The sequence below is a fragment of the Phoca vitulina genome, unplaced genomic scaffold (assembly GCF_004348235.1).
Source record: "Phoca vitulina isolate PV1807 unplaced genomic scaffold, GSC_HSeal_1.0 scaffold30, whole genome shotgun sequence".
In the NCBI taxonomy this organism is placed as follows: domain Eukaryota; kingdom Metazoa; phylum Chordata; class Mammalia; order Carnivora; family Phocidae; genus Phoca; species Phoca vitulina.
The window spans coordinates 10090539-10108937 of record NW_022589733.1 but is presented as its reverse complement, the minus strand read 5'-3'; the positions used below and the strand labels follow the sequence as shown (position 1 = coordinate 10108937).

At 49.6% G+C, this 18399-nt stretch overlaps 1 protein-coding gene across 1 annotated transcript in view; it reads left to right on the top strand.

Annotated features, from left to right (window-relative positions):
* Positions 1 to 14672, top strand: part of CNGB1 (cyclic nucleotide gated channel subunit beta 1) — a 61729-nt gene extending 47057 nt beyond the window's left edge. The window contains exons 27-32 of the mRNA XM_032424404.1: positions 910 to 1007; positions 1107 to 1190; positions 4719 to 4837; positions 5102 to 5248; positions 11612 to 11831; positions 14430 to 14672. Coding sequence (XP_032280295.1) covers positions 910 to 1007; positions 1107 to 1190; positions 4719 to 4837; positions 5102 to 5248; positions 11612 to 11831; positions 14430 to 14672 — 911 coding nt within the window. The remainder of the gene's footprint in view (positions 1 to 909; positions 1008 to 1106; positions 1191 to 4718; positions 4838 to 5101; positions 5249 to 11611; positions 11832 to 14429) is intronic.
* Positions 14673 to 18399: the final 3727 nt, after the last annotated feature.

Genomic DNA, 18399 nt, shown 5'->3' with positions numbered 1-18399 from the left:
ATCCTCTGCTGGCTCACTCACTCTGTACAAGGCATGGTCCCCCGTCCATCACCTCATTCCATTCCAGGAACAGACCTGTGACATCTGAATCATTGCCCCCTTCCACAGAGGCACAATGAAGGACCAGAGAGGGCTTCCACCTGCCCAGGGTCGTGCAGATCCACACTTGAGCCCATAAACGATTGTGGTGCAGTGGGAGAGGCATTGGGAGTGGGGGTCAAGTTAGTGCATTTCCTGTCCCTAGTACCGACATTCATTCCATGCCAGGCTCTCTGCTGGGCACTGCAGACCCCATCACGGACAAAACAGACTCAGCCCCTGCTATTCTGGGACAGGCCCTGGAGCCCCATGGCCCGGGTGGGATACTGACTCCATTCCTCTTGGGCTATGAGGCTATGGGCAAGTCCCTGCCCTCCCGAGCCTCCCTTTCCGTAAAGTGGGCATTATAGTAGTGGGCACCTGTCGGGTTGTTGGGAGGATTTAATACAACCGTCTTTGTAAAGCGCTCTGTAAAAACAGTGTTCGATATACTCTAGTCCCTGCTAACATTCTGAGAGCGTGAGAAGCGCGGACTAGCACGAACAAACCATTGCCATAAGGGGTGTGATCAGCACAGAGACTGCTGAACCTAATAGCTGGTGTGCGGGTCTCAAAGGAAGGCTTCTTGGAGGAGGTGACATTAGTACTGGGTTCTGAAGCATGGGTAGAAGTTAACCAGGGAAGTACACGAGGGTGTTCCCTGGCAGAGGGAATAGCATCCGAAAAGCCCGGAGCGGGGGACTCTCGCAATACAGCGTGGCTCTGGAGGGACAGAAGAGTGGTGCGGCCAGGGCCCCGTGTGTGCGTGTGTAGGGGTGGGGGGTGGAGGCCGGGATGTGCCTCTGATCATTGTCAGTGTCTCCTTTGCAGACGAGTCAGAATTGATGGTGCAGCTTCCAGACAAGATGCGTTTGGACCTCGCCATCGACGTGAACTATAACATCGTCAGCAAAGTGGCTCTCTTCCAGGTACAGCCCACCCAGCACCCCTGCCCCCGGGGTTCTGGGGAGCCCCAAGCCCCCACCCTCCTCTAAACGGGCATTCTTTCCCCCTCCTCTTGGGGACAGGGCTGTGACCGACAGTTGATCTTTGACATGCTGAAGAGGCTCCGATCTGTCGTCTACCTGCCCAACGACTACGTGTGCAAGAAGGTGGGTGGCCCCAGGCAGCGCACCTGCCAGCCAGGAGCTGGGCTGAAGCGGGTGCCTCTGAAGGCCCAGGGAGAGCAGACTTGCTGAGGAGGGAGAGGAGATGCTGCCCCCGTGAGCTGCCCCCAGGGCTCCCGGCTTGTTTGGCACGAGGAGCTTTGTCCAGCTCCAGGCATTGCACTCGGGTGCGCATCAGGCTTTGTTCCCTTGACACGGGACCAGGGGAGCCAGGGTGAGGAGCCCCACCTTCCAGAAGAGGAAAGTGAGGAGCCTCGCGAGAGGTGGGGCCTTGACTGTGTTGCTGGAACTGTTTCCAGGGTCTTGGTCTTCCTATCAGGAAAATGGAGCGGAGGAAGGGCTGAGATAGGTCAGAGGTTGCAAACCGATGGCCTTCGCATAGGGGCCAGCCCGTGCACTGTTTCGTGGTTTTTTAGGTGTTTTTCTTTTTTTCCTAATCTTAAAAAAAATGTTGAAGTAGTCCCCAACCTTTAAAAATTTGAAGGTTTCACGTAAAAATCCAGATTTCTGGTTGAAAACAGAGCTCCACTTTCCCAAATAGCAAGAGTGGGTGCAGAAGGGGCTGCCCCCGAAGGGGGACGTCGCCCTCCCTCCTGATGCCACAGGCCCCACCCCTCCCCACTGCCCCATACCAGGCTCCCTTCAGTCTTTAAACTGCCCATCTGATCCTGGAAAACATTTGCGTTTGAACCTGGGGCTACAAAGTGTCGAGGGCCCTTTCTGCTCCCATTCCCTGGGACTCAAGGTGAGACCAGGGTCACCTGGAGTGAGTGGTTTGGGCGGAACGTCAAGAACTCAGATTTCAGTCCCCTTGTTACTGAGCTGTTGAGGCTGGGTGTGTGTATAGGGGTGAAAATAATGCCCAAGCAACCCCTGTGAGACTCAGGAAAGTTCAGCCCAAGAAGGCCCCCATCTCCAAGTTGTATGCTATATAGCAGTGAAGTTTCTGGAAGCAGAGAGCCCAGAGAAGTGGGGAAACAAGGCTACAGATGGTTGAAAACTTAAAGCTGCAGTCCTAGAGGCCAAGAGGGGTTTAGGAGCAATAGAACGATTTGTCTGACACTGGGGCTTTTTCCTCACTGTGCAGCCTTGGGGCAGTGGCTTGCCCTCTCTGAGTCTCTTCTCATGGGTAAAGTCGGGATGTTGCTGGTACTTCCTCATGGGGTGGTTGTGAAAACTGAATCAGCTGTGCCGACAGAGTCAGGTGCCATTGTTGCTGTTACTATCCCTGGGGGTACGTAGAACTTGCTGGCAAATGAGGAAGACTGGACCAGGTGGTGGGAGTTGGCAGGGGGATGTTGAAGTGAGCACTTGATGAGCAACTGTGAATGGCGCCCTCTGCTGTCCAGTTTTGCTCAGCGATGATCTTGCTGAGACACCCTTGGGACGCCCCCCGCCGCCCACCCCAAGGCTGCCTAGTGAGGCAAGGGTGAGCTCTCTAGACCCTTCAGCCCCGTGTCAAATCGGACACAGAAACAGGGGCATGGAACTTTCTTCCTGTTTGTTAAGAAGCTCATGCCTGTGTGAGGTGCCCAAGAAACATTTGTCGAATGAATCCAGTGTCATCAATTTACCTATCCTTGCTCTTTCTCCTTTTAAACATGCCAGATACGGGCACCTGGGTGGCTTAGTTGGTTAAGCGGCTGCCTTTGGCTCAGGTCATGATCCCAGGGTCCTGGGATTCAGTCCCTGCATTGGGCTCCTTGCTCGGGGCTCTTTGCTTAGTGGGGAGCCTGCTTCTCCCTCTCCCTCTGCCTGCCACTCCCCCTGCTTGTGCTCTCTCTCTCTCACTATCTCTCAGTCTGTGTCAAATAGATAAATAAAATCTTAAAAAAAAAAACAACATAAACATGCCAGATGTGATGGACAGGGAGCCGGGGGCTTGTGAGGGCACGAGGATTGGAAGGTGCATGGCAGACTGGGTATTTTTTTTCTTTCTCTTTTTCTTTTTTAAAAGATTTTATTTATTTATTTAAAATTTTTTATTTATTTTATTTATTTTTATTTTTATTTTTTTTTAAAAGATTTTATTTATTTATTTGAGAGAGAGAATGAGATAGAGAGAGTATGAGAGGGGGGAGGGTCAGAGGGAGAAGCAGACTCCCTGCTGAGCAGGGAGCCTGATGTGGGACTCGATCCCAGGACTCCAGGATCATGACCTGAGCCGAAGGCAGTCACTTAACCAACTGAGCCACCCAGGCGCCCTATTTTATTTATTTTTAAAAGAAAGAGTGAGAGAGAGGGCATGAGCAAGGGGCAGAGGGAGAGGGAGAAGCAGACTCCCCGCTGAGCAGGAGTGAGATGTGGGGCTCAGTCCCAGGGCCCTGGGATCATGACCTGAGCCGAAGGCAGACGCTTAACTGACTGAGCCACCCAGGCGCCCCAGACTGGGTATTTCTGATTGCAGTCCAAAGCAAGCCATTCATGCATGCATGCATGCATGCATTCATTCGTTTGTTTGCTTTAACTTGGGATTAAGACCATTGCATTAGTCTGCTGCAGCTGCTCTGACAAAGGACCAGAGACTGGGTGGCTTAAGCACCAGAAATGCATTGTCTCTCAGTTCTGGAGGCTGGAAGTCCAAGATCAAGGTGTTGGCAGGGTTGGTTCCTTCTCGGGGCTGTGAGGGAAGGATCTGCTCCTCTCTCCTTGGCGTATGGATGGCTGTCCTCTCCCTGTGTCACTTCATCTCGTCTTCTCGGTATGCCCGTCTCTGTGTCCAAATGTCCCTTTAATAGGGACACCAGTCATATTGGATTAGGGGCTCACCCAACTCCAGTACGACCTCATCTTAATTTAACGAATGACATCTACAGTGACCCTATTTCCAAAGAAGGTCACATTCTGAGCACCTAGGGGTGAGGACTTCAACATATGGGTTTGGGAGGGACAGCATTCAACCCACAGCAACCATGAGGTCTGGAACCAGACTGTTCAACCAAATCCCTGCTCTCCCGTGGCCTAGCTTTGCGACCTCGGGCCAAGAGTTCCTACCCCAGAGCTGTGGAGGATTAAGCAGGCCCAGCACTTAGAGCAATGCCTCGCACAGAAAAATGTCGCACAACAGCTGGACTTCATTATCGACGTTGTCACCACTCCTGTTTCAGCTAGCAAACGCTTAGCTCCCGAAGTGACATGCGCTAGGCACAGGTACCAATTTATTGTATGAACCATTGTTAATTTTGTCCATGCCCCCGGCCCTCCACTGGCGTGTATAATTGGGAATTTCCAGAATGCCATTACAGCTGTGCCTTCTAGCTTACCTAGTACTTTCTTCTCCATCACACCACTGACTCCCCACAGAATCCTGTCAGTTAGGCAGGCCAGGGGTGGCCACTCTCCCCAGAGGCCCCAGAGGGGAAGTGACAGCTCCACACCACACACCGTGTCAGTGGTGGGGCTGGACACCAGCCCAGGTTCCTCTGAGCTGCGCCAGCAGCCTCCAGGCCCAGCCCTGCCACCTTTGTGGTCACTTTTGGCGATGGCAGGGGGCTCACCCCTTCTCTGTTTCAGGGGGAGATAGGCCGAGAGATGTACATCATCCAGGCGGGACAGGTGCAGGTCTTGGGTGGCCCCGACGGGAAGACTGTGCTGGTGACGCTGAAGCCTGGATCTGTGTTTGGAGAAATAAGGTCAGGGGGGAGCTGGGGTGAAATGAGCGGACCTGGGCCCAAGCTGGGGGGGAGGTGGCCAGTGGGGGAGGGGACAACCTCATCCTCAAGGGCCCTTTGGTGGGTCTGAGTAAGCCTCTGTGGATGCTGACATATGCAGGGTGGGCCCCGGCTCTCGCCCGTGTGGGGCCGCCACTGTGCTCTGGGCAAGGGGTGGAAAGGGACATTTTAGTGGGATCCCAACCCCAGCCTGCCAGCTCTCACCTCCTCCCTTCCCTGCCCCAGCTTGCTGGCTGTTGGGGGCGGGAATCGGCGCACGGCCAATGTGGTCGCCCACGGGTTTACCAACCTCTTCATTCTGGACAAGAAGGACCTCAGTGAAATTTTGGTGCATTATCCCGAGTCTCAGAAGTTACTCCGGAAGAAGGCCAGGTACATTTTTTTATTTAAAAAAAAAAAAAAATCCACATATATGTCAGTGCACATTTCTTAAGGACTAAACCTTTATCTTATCTACCATAGTACCTTTATCACAATCACGAAATTCAGTATTGAAATGATGCTATTATTCCCAGTCCATCTTCAAATTTGGCCAGTTGTCCCAATCATGCCTTTTATAGCCTTTCCTGTCTTCTTTTCCACTCCTGGATCCAGTGTCGGACCCCCTGTTTCATTACATAGCCTCATATCTTCAGTTTCCTTGGATCTGGGATGGCGCCTCAGCCTTTTTCTATCTTCAGTGACTTGGATTTCTTTGAAGAGGACTGGCCAGTTATTTTGTAGAATGTCCCTTCACTTAGGGTTAGCTGATGTTCTGATGTTTTCTCATGATTACCTTCAGGTTCTGCATGGGGGCAGGAATTTCTCAGAAGTGATGTTGGGGGGGCGCCTGGCTGGCTCCGTTGGTAGGGCATGCAACTCGTTATCTCAGGGTTGTGAGTTCAAGCCCCATGTTGGGCATGGAGCCTACTTTTTAAAAAAAAGTGATGTTGTGTTCTTCTTAGTACAGCGTACCGAGAGGCACGGGATGCTGGCTTCTCCTAGGATTGGTGATTTTCCCTTTGATCACTTGGTTTAGGTTTTTGCATGCTGAAGTTAACATTTTTCTCCTTGTAATTAATAAGTAATAAGCAGGGAGTCAGTCTGAGGCTATCTAGACCTCCTGTTTCCCATCAAACTTTCACTTGCTATGTTCAGCATCCACTGAGGGCTCCTTGCTAAATCAGTGAGTGCCATCATGGTTGCAAAATGGTGATTTTTCTGATTTCATCATGCCTTCTACATTTATTAGGAGCATTCTACTGTGAAGAAGAGCTTTCTCTTCTCTCCCATGTATTTGTTTATTCATTTATCTATATCAATGTGGATTTGTTTTGTTCCATAATAATGTTATAATCATTATTTTGATGCTCAAATTGTTCCAGATTTAGCCAGCAGGGACCTCTTTAGGCTGGCCCTGTAGCTCTTTGTTATGTACCCAGACCATTTTAGCACTTCCTTGCTTACAAGCACAATAAGATGCTCCGGGCTCATCTTGTGTCTTTCCTGCCACATCCCTGGGAATGGCCGTTTCTCCAAGGAGCCCGATTCCTTGCAGGTGGGAATGGTTTTTAGAAACCAACATCTGAGCACTATGTGTGCTCATGGCTACTAGGGTGCTATTAGGCTCCCAAGTGGACAGAGCTGGGAAACGCACCTGCATGCCCCTCTATATATACAAATGCAAATATACATATATACACTCATATGAGTATATATATCTCAACATCTATTTTTTCCATCTGTATCTATCTAACAATTTCAGTCTAATACCACAGAGTTCTTTCAAATCTCCTCCTTTTCCCTATTTTGTAAATTCCTTCTCCAACACCGAGAGATTTGGATCTCTTTGCCCTCATTGCATTCACTCATTTATTCAGTCCTACAATACAGACAAAGCAATTTCAGAATTGCTATCCCAAAGCACTGGGGTGGTGGGGAAGCCTTCTCAGCAGAATTTAATATTTGGTGCTGTTCTTTTTGTCTTTAGCCTAAGTACCTATGAGGTAAGTGTGTGTTCAGAGTCAATTGGATTTGTTTTCTTTTGCCTCCCTTGAGTGTGGTTGTTTGTTCATTTGAAATGTACCCAGGCTCGTGTGTTTTGGTTTGCACTCCATTTTTTTAATGATTCCTCCTGCCTCAATCCTTGTTGATTTTTTGTTGTTTTGAATATGTCATGCATTAACATGGTACCAAAAGTCATAATGCAACAGAATGGTGTGCCCGGAGAAGTGTCCCAGCTTCCCCCACTTGTTACACCCGGCTCTACAAGAGCCCAGTCTCATTAGTTTCTGCTGCTTCCTTAATGTGTTTCCTTTTGCAAAAATAGGCAGATCGGTGAATATTCTATTTTCCCTGTCTTACACAAAACGTAGCATACTGTAGATTTTCTTTTGCACTTTCCTTTTTTTCACACGACAACCAATCCTGGAAAACATTCTCTCTCAGTCCATAGATCCATCAGTTTCCTCATTCCTCTGACAGTTGCAGAGTGTTCCTGTGAATGGGCAGTTAGATTTCTAATATTTTGCAATTATAAACAGTGCCACAGCGAATAACCTTGTGCATCTGTATTTTGTACTGTTGAAGAGTGGGTAACTTTTTAGAGAAGCAGTCTTTTGCTTTCTGACCCTTAGGATCAGGTTTCAAGCTGAGTGACAGAGGCAGCATGGTTGTGGTAGAAAAAGCACAACAGGCTCGGGAAGCTGATGGGGCTCACACCCTATCTGTGTGAGGTACTGGCTGTGTGGCTTTGGAAAAGTTACTTAACTTCTCTGGTCTCAGTTTTCTGCAATTCTGTAAAATAAGGGTATTTTAACCCCTTACTTTGTTGTTGGGAAAATTAAATAAAATAGCGTGTGTGCGAATGTCTCCAGCAGGGTACCGGCAGGTGGGAGAGCTCAATGAATATTCACAATCATAATTGTTCCTCTTTATCCGTTAAATCCTCTCTGTAATTTTCCCACTGGATGAAGCCTTTTAAATCTACATATCTGGATTTTCCTCCATGCCTTTTACCCCATATTCCTATCTTCTACCTCATTCTATGAAATGACACCATAAATAAACTGCACAGAGAGAGGTCATGATAAAGGGCAAAAACTTACAGCATCCACTCATCGCGCACAATCATTTATTGAGTACATAGTTCTAGGCCCCAGGGACACAGCAGGGACCAAATAAAGCTGGCATTCTAATAGGGGAGGCCGACCGTGGAGAGATGAATGATTCTGTGATGTGTCAGCTGGGGACAGGGCTACAAGGAAACAAAAAGCCACATTGAGGAGACGGAGGTGATGGAGGGAGTTCCTTGAGAGAGGTTGTTCAGGAAAAGCCATTCTTAGGATGTGGCATTTCAGCTGAGACCTGCACAGAATGAAAGAGTGAGTGGGACTGCTTGCAGGGAAGAGCATTCCAGCCAGAGGGAACAGCAGGTGGAAAGGCTCTGTGGGGGAGTAGGCTCAGCGTGTGTGTGCAGACTAGCCAGAAAATAAGTGTAGCTTGATTTGGGATGGGAGAAGTCAAGGGGATGAGAGTGGGCAGGGCCTTGTAGGTAAAGCCTTGCAGTGACTTTGGGTTTTGCTCTGAGGGAGATGGAAGCTATGTAGGGTTTTACACAGACTGGTGACTTGAGGTGACTTAGGTTTTCACAGGATCCCTTTGGCAACCCCAGGTGAGTGGATGCTGTGTTGAGGTTGGAGCATAATACACACAGGATGCTGGGGTCCCCTGAGGAAGGAAGCTGCCCCATAACTCAACTTACCTGTTTGCTCTTAAGGAAGCTACTGGGCCCTTCCAAAGACTGGTCTGTTCTGAACTTCTCCCACAAACTCTGCCCACTTCCCCTGACTCTCCCGAGGAGCAGGGAAGTATTGTCAATCCTCATGATTCACATAGTTGCAATTCTGTATCTGCAATTCACCTACTCACTAAAATGTATTTGGAACCCCAAAATCAGCACTCCTGGGCATCCCCAGTAATTCGCGGACGTGCACAGAGACAGCAGTGGGAAGTTTGAGTTGCCCTAAGTGCACGTTCCCAGCAGAAGTTGACCAAGGTGACGCTCCACTTTATTGTTTCAGCTCAGAAGCATCTGAACACTTGTCAACAAGAATCTGTTCGTGGTCTATTTAGTACCGCATTTTTCACATTTCTGTGATTGTCACTGGCGATTTCCCTATTTAAAATGGCCCCGAAGTGTGGTGCTGAGGTGCTGTGTACGTTCCCGAGGGCCAGGAGGCTGGAATGTCCCTTACAGAGAAGACATGTGGCTTAGATAAGCTTCGCTCAGGCATGACTCATAGAGCTGTGGGTCGTGAGTTCGATGTCAATGAATCAACTGTATATTAAATCAGATGTCTTTAAACAGAAACACACACAAGTATTGATCAGTAGCTGAAATGTTGTCAATGAGAGGCTCACCAGAAACCTAACTCTGTATTTCCGCCAGAAGCAATGGTTTCGGTACTCACTAATTCAGTATTTGCAGGGACTCCATAGAACGACACTACCACGAATACTGAGAATTGACTGTTTCTGTCTGAGAGCACGGGCCAGTTTTCCCTGCCCTCCCTTCCTCCCCCTGCATGAGGAGCAAGGCCCAAGAAAGCCACGCTTGTAGCCACCACCCACTCCTTTGGCTAGGTTAGGTGACGGGTTGGCAAATCAGCTAGGATCCCGCCACGCCTGCTGACCATGCTCGGTGAGCCGGCGGCCAGGCGCTGGAGAAGGTGAGGAAAGAGGAGGAGCCCCCGCGTCCTGCAGCACAGAGGCCCTGAGGCCAGCGCTCTAGCATGATTCATCAGAGAGCCAGGTTCCCTGGACAGGCAAGCTTCAGGACAGAGGCAGGGGAATATGCGGGAGCTCTGCCCATCAAAGGGAAGACGTGGTCTGAGAACCACAGGGCCTGGGGACGTCTGAGCTGGTGAAAGCCACGTGTGGGATTCTGTCTCAACTCCTCACTTTACAGATGGGGGATCTGGGGCCCCAGAGACGTGAAGGCTCAGCTCTCTGTCTTGGCCACTCCAAGAAATGGGGCAAAAAGGTTCCACGCATGCCACTCTCTTCAGGGATGAACGTGTGATCCTGCTTATAGGAAACCACGTCATCTGAAAGTGAGGCTGGATTTCCTGAATCTGGAAATGTCCCAGAAGCCAGCACAATGTTTCAGAAGAGGGATGGCCATTAGTCATCAGCCAAGGTCCCACAGAGAATTCTTTTGTGTCATTTTTGTACCATGCTGAGCCTTCCCACAGACTGTCATGCTGTGAATTATGGACTGAATAACACAGGTGATGGTGCCAGGCATGAAGAGGCCTCTGATGAATTATCATGTTTGTGCTCTCCTGGGGGAGGCCCAGCCAGAAAATGCAAGTCTTGGCCAATTAATATCAATATGCACAATTTAAATCCATTGCCTCTGATTAGATAAGCAGCCAATAATGTCCTCATTTTTAAACAAACAAGTTTTGTTGGAGCCCCGATGAATGAATTTGCCAATTAGGAGTCTAGGCCCACTAGACTGCAGACGAAATTCATTTGTTCTTGAGCCAAACCACGCATCACATATCTGTAGCATGAACAATTCACTATCAAAGGCTGGGGCTCTGTCTGATGGAAGATTCTAGCCTCATTTACAGAGCAGGGTAGCATACTGCCTTTAGATCTGAGTTTTAATTCTGCACCCACCACTTCCTAACTGTGTAACCTTGGGAAAATTACTTACCCCTTCTGGTCTTCCATATCTTTATTTGAAATGAGGGAGAAAAATAGGGGCCTCCCTGTAAGGATTCTGTGGGATTTAAATGACAAAGTGTGTATCGGTTGTCTGTTGCATAATAATATTACTACATGTTAGGTAGCTTCTATGGGTCAGAAGTCTGGGATGGCTTAGGTCTGCTCCAAAGCCATCATCAAGGTGCTGGCCAGAGCTGAGTCTCATCTCAAGTCTCCCCTGGGGAAGGACCTGCTTCCAAGGTCACGTGGTGGTCACCCGAATCCAGTTCCCTATGGTTGTAGGACTGGGGGCCTCCATTCCCAACTAACTGTTGACTGGTGGCTGCCCTTGGTTCTTGCGGCATGGGCCTCCCCCAACATGGCCCCTGGCTGCATGAAAGCCAGGAAGGGAGAGTCTCCTTGCAAGACAGAGATCACAATCCCATGTGACATGTTCACAAAGGGGATAGCTCATCACCCTTGCTGTATTCTACTGCGAAAGCAAGTCACACGTCCCCCTCACCCCCGAGGGGAGAGGATCACACGGAGGCACAGACACAAGGAAGAGGGACCCCCAGGGGCCACCAGACTGCCTGTAAAGGACCGAGCCCAAGGCCTGACACGTATAGACACTCATTAAGTGTTGACAGAGGTGATGGTGAGGATAGTGACATGACAAGAAAGCAAAAGGAAGAGAAGAAAAGCTTTGGGTCTTTTTTCATCTGGGCATCCCGTTTCTCAGTCCATCTGTTATAGTATCATTCAGTATTTCCTGTGTGACCTCACAGAAGTGACTCGACCCCTCTGAGCCTCCGTTCCCTCCTCTATAAGGGTCCAGACAGTAAGACCCATGTCATTGGGGTTGTTCCGATCCGTCACGGAGATGCTGTGCATAAAGCACCCAACGCTGTGCTTGCTCCCAGCCTGTTAGCCAGAACGACCACCCCCCACACGCAGCTCCAGCAGAGGGTCCTCCACAGACGGGCCTCTCTTCTCTCCCAGAGCACGCTTGTGACGTGCATGGGCGCTGCTTTCTTTCAGGCAAATGCTGAGAAATAACAACAAGCCCAGGGAGCCGAAGAGCGTGCTCATCCTGCCCCCCCGGACAGGCACGCCCAAGCTCTTCAATGCCACCCTGGCCGTAGCAGGAAAGGTGGGCGGCAAGGGGACCAAAGCCGGCAAGCTTGCCCACCTGAGGGCCCGGCTCAAGGAGCTCGCTGTGCTGGAGGCAGCTGCGAGGGAGCAACGATTGCTGGAACAGGTAACGCGATGGGGAACCAGCCCCCCCTCATTTCAACTTCATGCCAGAGCCCAGACTGCGCACTTTTCATTGCAGGGAATGTCTCCCCCTCCTTCCTATCAGTCGGAACGCCTCTGGTGGCAAGTGACAAATGCAGGTCACCGTGCCAGCTCAAGTTAGCTTAAGGGAACAGGGAATCGATTGGGCCAAGTAGCTGCAAAGTCCAGGCAAGGCTGGATCCAAAAGCTCAGATATTGCCAGTGGGACTCGTTTTGCCATCCTGTCATGTCCGCTTCCCTCGAGGATGGCTTCAGATCGCAAGAGCACTAGGACTGCCGGCTCCTGGTTTAGCAACTCCCACCGGAAGCCCCTCTTGCCCCGTGATTCCAGCAAAAGTCCCAGGGCTTGCTGTCATTGGACAGAATCGGATCTCGTGTCACTTCCGGAGCCATTCACTGTGGAGCCCTGGGAGAGGCCAGGCTCCCATGCCCGTCCCTGGGCTGAGGGGGGCCAGTCCCCCGAGGGGAGTCCGTGCTGTTGCAGGGGTGGGAGCAGTGCGCGTGGGCAGGGAACGTCTCTCCCCAGATGGCCGTGATGTTCTCATATTTAATCTTTGTGTCTGGGACAATTTAGGAGATTTGAAGAGAAAAAACCCTGCCGGCCGGCACAGTGCCAACTGTCCCCACCCTCGGAAATCTGAAGGGAATTTTAAAATTAGTTCTGGGACTCTTTTCTGTGACTAATGCCAAAAATGCCAATTAGAATGATTGCACTAATTATGACTATTCATGACTGTCCTTCAGGGAGGCTGCTAGGAAGGGGGGCGGTGAGTAGGCAGGAGCTCAGTGGCAGGGAGGGTGCTGCAGCCTACACGACAGAATTCACAGGAGCCCAGGGAACTCAGTCTCAATCCAGGCTAGTGTCAGAGTCCAGGGGACCCATCTGATCGTTTGACATCTGGAGTCTGGGAGGTGACATCAAAGCTACCCAGGGTTCCAAGATATTCTCAAGATACAGCCACCCGTGGCCCCAGACAGAGGACAGACAGGATTGCCTGGCTCACCAAGTGCCAGGGTCAAGGTCGAGCCAGCAAGTTGGGGTCTTTAGTGCCGGCTGCTACGTGGGAATAAGCATACATGAACTCCAAGACTGTTCTCAGGATGGTGAAAGGCTTTATCTGAAACGGGGCTTATTTCTCCTGAGTATTAGCTCTCCACCCAGGCAGCTTGGAGAGGTGAATTAAATTTGCATGAGAGTTCTAATAAAAAGCAATTTCAGAACAATCAGGGCAGAATGGCAGAGTGCAAGGAGCTCTGAAATAACAATCCAAAGACACGGGTCTAAACCCCAGCTCTGTCACGGCCAGCTCTGTGACCTGGGGAAGCTCCTCATGCTTTCTGAGACCCAGATTACTCATGGTTGCCCCATGGGGCTGTAGAGATGAAGCAGGATACCTTGGATATCTTTTTAAAAGCCTTTTGAACTTGGCAAAGCCCTGACCAACCTCCCCATGATTCTTCTGGTTCTGTTCATAGCAGGATGCTTCTGGAAGTCCCATATGGGCACCTGCCCTGGAAGTGTGTTGTCAGAGTTTAGGACAGACAGGGAAAGGCAGAACAGGTGCACCAGGACATGCAGGAACACAGAAACAGAGGGAGGGACAGGTCCCCAGAGCTGCCCTGGGTTCTATGAGTGGGGTTCCCCACCCCACTTCCCTTCCTTCAACACCCTATGATTTGAGCAAATTTCAGGGGGTCTTTGTTCCTCAGAAGCATGCTGACCGCTCTCATTTTAAATTCACTACCACTATCTCAAGTGGGTCTCGGACAGTTATGGACCATTCAGATCTCCTCCTCTGGGGGCCACTCCCTCCCATTTATGTCCAGGCAGAGGTGGGTCAGACAGGGCAGGACAGGCCACGGGTATCCACGAAGGCTTGGGTTTTTACTGATACACAGACTACAGCCAGTGTCCACAGGAACCCAGAAGCCTGGAGGCTGGAAGTCCCCACCAAGTCCACAAGCAGGGGGGCTCAGCCCAGCCGAATGCCAGTGGTACCCTGCCCATTCTCCTGGGGCATGGGGGTGGGCGTGGCGGTCTCCACCTTTGAGACCTTCCAGAAAGGGCGCCAGGCTGCTTCTGCCATCTCAGCCTTTGTCTTGTTTGCTTAGAATGTTTCTATTCACCCAGGAGCATCCAGCCCTGGTATCCGGGGTGGACGGGGCAGCCCGGGTGGACCCGGCAGCTGGCTCAGCTTTGCAAAGTCCTCGCTGGCGCCCCCTCCTGGTCACAGCCGCTCCTCTCTCCATAGCTCAGGGGCAGGCTTGAACCTGCAACTTCACTTGGTTTCTAGCCCGGCCAATCAACGGAGACGGAAAATATCCACCAAATCCAACCCTAAACTTTTAATCCCTAAACTTCCCCAAAATATACTCTGTTTCTACCGAATAATCCTGATGCCGCTCCGATCCCCCACTTCCCATCCGTTAGATTGCACTCCTGGGCCCTCTGCCATCCTCCTCCTTGGGGGTCCGAGAAAGGGAATGGGAAGGTGTTCAAGACCCCTCCAAGATCTCTCAGACGTTCTTTGCCTCACCAATCCCCCTTTGCGGATTTCAGGCCAAGAGCTCGCAAGACGCTGCGGGAGAGGCGGGCCCGGCCGCCCCGGAGCAGCCCGCATCGCCGGAGCCCCCGGCCCCGCGCTCTCCGCCACCTGCCTCCCCTGGGAAGCCCGAGGAAGGCGGGGAGGGGGAGGCCAGGCCCGAGGAGCCCTCGATGCGGATCTGCATGAGCCCGGGCCCGGATCCCGGTGAGCAGATCCTGTCGGTGGAGATCCCGAAGGAGAAGAAGGAGGCCGAGTGAGGCGGCCCCCAGCGCGCCACTCCCGGCAGGGCGGGTGCAGGCGCGTCCTCCCCGCGCCCCAGGCCGGTCCCCAGCCCCGCGCCCCAGGCTGGTCCCCAGCCCCGCGCCGGCTTGCGCAGGCCCAGACTCCCCGGGGAACAGAGAGTCTGTCATTCCTGCCCCCCCCCCCCCCCGCATCGGCTTCTGCCGGGGCTGGTCTTCAAGTCTACAAATGTAGTGTTCCTGTCCCCAAGTTCCCACCGTCATCTGAGAACCCTACCTCTCCCAACTATGATTTTTAAGAACAAAATTCTTTTCTGTTTTAAAAGTTTATAGGCAGAGCAGAGAACGGGGCTCCAACACCTGGGAAGCTCTGTTGGCCGCTAAAGGGTTATTACTGGATGTTTGAATTTCATCTCCCACATTTCAAGGATAGAAAACTTGCTAGCAGATGGGGCATCTGGCTGGCTCAGTCTCACGGGGAATACGACTCTTGATTGCAGGGTCCTGAGTGCAAGCCCCACGTTCGGTGTAGAGATTACTTTTTTCAAAAACCTTGTCAGCCAAAAGGACAGTTGTACTGTTCATCTGACTAAATGGGAATTACGGCTCACCTGACCTGATGGTCCATGCCGGGCAGTCGCATTAGGGATCTTGGGCTGGTTGGGGTGGTTAGCAAGGATCTTCCCCAGGCTGGATTCAGTTCCGAGTCCGATGCCAGTCAGTATCTCAGAACAGATAAAATGGAAGTGGGCTTACTGGCCACGGTAACTGTGAGCGACTCTGGGCACCCCTACGGGTCCCTCAGGTCTGGTCTGCAGGGCTTGATGTTTGCTTGCTTTTGACACCCTTGCTATAGAGATGATGGTAGCAACTTCCATTACTCCTAGGAGACAGAAATCACCGCTGACACCACTGACATTCCTGAAGGTTCTCCAGATCAAGTCATGTTGCTGTAATGATTCAAGATAAAAGGGGGGTGGGGTGGGGAGGAGTCATTCAGTCACTGAATATTGGGAGGATTTTATTTGCATACCTATTGGCTCTTGGGGCAGTGGGTGATTAACAACAAAAACTAGTGTTGGACTATTTGTTTCCACCAGCAACAATGAACACAAAAGGCCCGGAATTCCAATAGATACTGCCCACTTTATATAAAATCACAGGACCTTGCGCGCGGCAACAGGGGCCTTTGAGGGCTTGCAAATGTTGTGTATTTGTCCATCAGACTAAAAGCAGAACATTCATTTCCCCTGTGAAAAAATGACACAATATGGGAGTTGCCAGGCTGCTCTAAACATTTCCAAATCCCAGGGTAATAGATTTATCTAGTTGATGACATGCCACATGATCTGAGTAATCACCACATTGAATATAATGATGAGCGGCACGATTATAGCCGTTTAAAAAGCTTTTATTAATTTACTTTAATAGCTAATAACATATTTTCATGGGTACAAAAGGCTACCCAGTTAAAATGATCTCTCCTACCCCTGGTGGCCAACGTCCGTGGTCCTCTTCCTGGAAGCAAACCACTACATCAGTTCCTTGTACCCTTCCTTTTTTCTTCTTTTTTTTTTTTCTTTTCACAAATAGTAACATACTAGAGCTGCTGTTGTTTTGCATTTGATTTAATTTGAAGATCCTCCCTTAGTACATCAAGGGCGTGCTAATTTTTCATGCCTGCAATCTGGTCCATTGTATGCAAAGACCATAATGTTGAATTGCTCTCCACGGACAGGCATTTGCAATGTTTCCAATCTCATGCTGTTAAAAAAAAAATAATAATAATGCTGCAATACACAAAAATCTTATACATAATTTCGTACAGTAAGCACTGTTTTTAAATAGGGGAAGTCTGGAAGTTTGGGCTAATTTTTGTCTTCACCATCCCCATTTAGCATACTCATATTTGCACTACGTATTCTAAGATCCAAGCATAGAGAATGCTTCCATCTTTAGCCAAGGATTTCAGATATATCAATAAAGTTCATGTATTACCCTGCAGTAGATGGCAAAATATTTCAAAGGCACCTTTACTGTGAGTTCCTATTTTATAAGGAATCTTTTTTTTTTTTATATGAACACACTCATTCTTTTAGATATCAACCCTTGAATATATACTGCTTATTATATGAAGCGAGAGATTCTTGAGGTTCCCAAGAATTGTCCCAGAAAGAAAATTGATTTTGAAATGAGATTAGCGGTGTCTTAATTTCACTGTGATATTTCATTAAACTTGATGCTTTCATGAAAGTTGGACTGTAGATAAATTGAATTTGAGGCTAGCGTTATTCTCCAAATAGAATTGGACTGGTTTGTCACCAAGGTATGAATGGTGCAGCTCAGAAGACTAATTTTGCAGCTGAAACAGAATCTTTATTTATGTGTTTGAATCTGTACCGATTTCAAATGTCTCCACGTTTCCTGTACTGTGGTAGAAAATGAATAGCAAACTATTTTTTTTAACTATATAAATATTTTAAATAAGATTAAAACCAAGAAGCTGTGTAACATTTCATTATCAAAATGTGTTTGGCTACCTGGAATATTTTCATCTGTTTTCTTAGCAAACATGAACACTGTTCTTAGATGCTGGCTTTCATCCTATTACAATGCATTTTAATTTAAGTGTTTAGACAAATGTTCCTGGCTTGTGGATTCATTTCAGAAATTGACCATGTGTGACAGACCCTTTGGTGAGGAAAACTAAGTTTGTTTCCTGGTTCAGGCTCCTCTTATCTGCAAGTGACGTCCTTGGGGCTGTCATCCATCCTGCATTCCTGTTGCTGGAAGGACATCCTTGTGGCACACCTCTCCATGGGCCCTAGGACTCGAAGACCCTCAAAAACAGCCCCCTTATGTCTGGTCAAACCCTATTGGTCTCACCAAGCCAACTGCTTATGATGACCCAACTCCATTAGACTTGTCCAATGATGTAGTGTGCTGATGAACATGGACTCTGGATTCAGACTGCCCAGCTTCCAATCCTAGCTTGACCATGGACCACAGGTGACCATGAACCTCTCTGAGCCCCAACAACCTCATCTAGAAGACCCAGATGATACACTGCACTGCCCATGGCCACAGTGATGATGAAATAATAGACAGGCATCGCCAGGTCTGAATGGGCATGAGGGGTAAAGCTGACTTGCCATCCCCCTTACTCTGCTGTGACTGGGGTACAGTGGAAGCTCCCTGAGAACTCGGTCTGCCCTGAATTCTGCCTCTGCCCAGGGGTATACACACAGAAGAGGTGTGATCACCCCTTTCTTTGCTCTTTAACTGAGAGTTTGCACAAACACCTGACATATGTGAATTATAACAGTATAAATCACAGCCTTCCCCACCATCCATGAATGTATTTCATCCAATTGCATACAAAAACAGACCCTACCTAAGGCTTACCACATGTGTTCAGAAGAGTCCCATATTTGTTTCATGCTCTGCTGCCCCCATCTTGAAATTCTTAATAATTTCTGAATAAGGCATTCCTGCATTTTTATTTGTACTGGGTCCCACAAATTATAGAGCCTGTCCTTGCTAGGCTGGAATCCCCTCTGATATCTGGAAAAGCCAAAGGACAGGGAGGTAGAGACACGTCCTTTTGGCACCCAGCTTTCATCTCCCTTCTTCCAGCCATAGGATCCTGCTCCTTCTTGAGATAGCACCTTTCAGTCATGCATTGGGACTCAGACATGGTGACCCAAGCTAGGCACATTGGCTCTTTCCAGGGGATCTGAATCAT